The sequence below is a fragment of the Lepidothrix coronata genome, unplaced genomic scaffold (genome assembly GCF_001604755.1).
Source record: "Lepidothrix coronata isolate B3197 unplaced genomic scaffold, Lepidothrix_coronata-1.0 Scaffold409, whole genome shotgun sequence".
In the NCBI taxonomy this organism is placed as follows: domain Eukaryota; kingdom Metazoa; phylum Chordata; class Aves; order Passeriformes; family Pipridae; genus Lepidothrix; species Lepidothrix coronata.
In genome coordinates this window covers 41942-44860 of record NW_016690589.1, presented here as the reverse complement: position 1 = coordinate 44860, position 2919 = coordinate 41942, and the positions used below count along the sequence as shown (strand labels likewise).

The 2919-nt window shown below is 45.9% G+C and overlaps 1 protein-coding gene across 1 annotated transcript in view; it reads left to right on the top strand.

Annotated features, from left to right (window-relative positions):
* The first annotated feature begins 1085 nt into the window (after window positions 1–1085).
* LOC108509813 (dysferlin-like) overlaps window positions 1086–2919 on the top strand; it is a 35910-nt gene continuing 34076 nt past the window's right edge. Inside the window, exons 1-2 of the mRNA XM_017839399.1 lie at window positions 1086–1094; window positions 1370–1461. Of these exons, the coding sequence (XP_017694888.1) occupies window positions 1086–1094; window positions 1370–1461 (101 nt within the window). The remainder of the gene's footprint in view (window positions 1095–1369; window positions 1462–2919) is intronic.

The window sequence follows — 2919 nt, the reverse complement described above, 5'->3', positions numbered from 1 at the left end:
GGAAGGAAATTTTAAGGCAAAGAGGCAACTGGGTCTTTATTTTATTTTATTTTATACTATTTTATTTTATACTATTTTATTTTACTTTATTTATTTTATTTTATTTTATTTTATTCTATACTATTTTATTTTATTCTATACTATTTTATTTTATTCGACACTATTTTATTTTATTCTATACTATTTTATTTTTTTATTCTATTATTTTTATTTTATTTTATTCTATACTATTCTATTTTTTTATTCTGTTATTTTTATTTTATTTTATTCTATAATATTTTATTTTATTCTATAATATTTTATTTTATTCTACACTATTTTTTTATTTTATTCTATACTATTTTATTTTATTGTATTCTATAGTATTTTATTCTATTTTATTTGTTCATTTTGGGTCACTTTGCCCCCCCCAAAAAAAATATCTCAGGGAAAGATCCTTTTTAACTGTCTTTGTTCCCACTGGAAAACAGGGGAAAAATTAAGGAAAACGATGGGAGATATTTGAATAGGTGAAGGAATAGATGTGAAATACAGAGGGGAAATAATACAGCTATGAAATATATTAAATATATAAGAGAAATATATGAAAAATATTATAGATATGAAGTGGATGAAATAGATATGAAATATATATAGGAAAAATAAGACATTTTATATATATGAAATATATATGAAATACATATGAAATATATATGAAATATATATGAAATATATAAAAAATATGAGAATTGTGAAATCTGTATGAAATACATGAAAAAAATGTATGAAGAAAATGAAACTGCTTCTGAACCCGCCCGGTTTTAGAAAATGGGTTTGGAATGAAGTTTTTCCAGTCCTTGGGAATCTCCCAGAAGTGACTCCTGGGGATTAAAAATAAATAGAAAAAAGGCTCTTTTTTCACACCTGAAACCCCCAAACTGACCTGAATTTGACCCCTGGGCTGGGAATTCTCCTGGGGAATCCCGGGTGTCCAGTGCCGTTCCTTGGCCGGTGCTTTTCCATCCATTCCTTATAAAAAAATCCCCAGGAAGAGGCAAATCCAGGAAAAGCGATGAGGAGCTGGTGCCGGGTGTCTTTTCCAGGGAATGTTTTCGGTGAGGGCTGGGATGGGGGGTCCCTGGCCTCGAGCTGGGTGGAATCTTTTAGGTGCCGTTGGATCGTTTTCCCGACTTTTTTTTTTTTCTCGCCCTTGAGTTAATTTACCCCCTTTTTAAAGGAATGCTGATTTCCCAAGATTGCTGGAACTGTGAGAGGGGAGGGGTTTGGAGCATCCTGGTCTATGGATCCTGGCACAGGGTGGGACTGGGTGGGATTTCAGGTCCTTCCCACCCCGTTCCATGATTCCCTGTCTCTTGCCCCCCACCCCCAGTGCGATCCCTACGTGAAGATTTCCGTGGGAAAGAAATCCATCAGCGACCAGGAGAATTACCTGCCCTGCACCCTGGAGCCTGTCTTTGGGAAGTGAGTGTGGATTCACTTTGGGATCCAGGGGAGTTTTTTTGTGTCACGTCGAGGGAATTGTGCTGGATGAGCCAGAGCTTCCCATTCCAACCTGCACTCAAGGCTGGATGAGGCTTGGAGCAACCTGGGATACTGGAAGGTGTCCCTGCCCGTGGCAGGGGGTGGAATTGGATGGATTTTCAGGTTCCTCCCATCCCAATGGATTTTAAGGTTCCTCCCATCCAAACCATTCCACGATTCCCTTGGCTCTTGTTCGTCTTCTCCCCGGGAATTCCGAGCTGTGGAACTGGGTCTGCTCTGTCATCAATGGACACACCAGGAGGGATGTTTAGACCTGGAATTCCCTTGGGGAGGAATAATCCCCAGCCCACCGGTGGTAGAGGGAGTCCAGGGAACTTCTGCTCCTTGTTTAGGGGATTTGGTTCGATGTCTGGAGGAAAAATGGGATGGATGGAGACCTGTTTGGGGCTGTGGGATGGGACACCTCCAAGTGGGATGTCTTGGAAAAGAGTTATCCATAAACATGGTTTCCTGAGGCAGCTCCTGCCAGTTCAGGCTGCCAGTGACACCTTCCCAGCAAAGCAGGATGGACAGGGAGATGAGTTTAGATGGGATATTGGGATGAAATTCCTGGCTGGGAGGGTGGGGAGGCCCTGGCACAGGTTGGGCAGAGAAGCTGTGGCTGCCCCTGGATCCCTGGAAGTGTCCAAGGGCAGGCTGGAGCAACCTGGGATAGTGGGAGGTGTCCCTGCCCATGGAACTGGATGAGCTTTAAGGTCCCTCCCAACCCAAACCATTCCATGATTCCATGATAAAGTGAGCCCTGGCACTGGGGGGTTGGGATGGGGTGTGGGTCCATCCCACTGGGGTGTTGGGATGGGGAGTGGGTCCATCCCATGGCACTGGGGTGTTGGGATGGGGAGTGGGTCCATTCCATTGGTGTGTTGGGATGGGGAGTGGATCCATCCCACTGGGGTGTTGGGATGGGGAGTGGATCCATCCCACTGGGGTGTTGGGATGGGGAGTGGATCCATCCCACTGGGGTGTTGGGATGGGGAGTGGGTCTGTCCCAATGGGGTGTTGGGATGGGGAGTGGGTCCATCCCATTGGTGTGTTGGATGGGGAGTGGGTCCATCCCACTGGCACTGGGGTGTTGGGATGGGGAGTGGGTCCATCCCACTGGCACTGGGGTGTTGGGATGGGGAGTGGGTCCATTCCATTGGTGTGTTGGGATGGGGAGTGGGTCCATCCCACTGGGGTGTTGGGATGGGGAGTGGGTCCATCCCAATGGGGTGTTGGGATGGGGAGTGGGTCCATTCCCAATGGGGTGTTGGGATGGGGAGTGGGTCCATCCCACTGGGGTGTTGGGATGGGGAGTGGGTCCATCCCACTGGGGTGTTGGGATGGGTAGTGGGTCCATCCCACTGGGGTGTTGGGATGGGGAGTGGGTCCATCCCA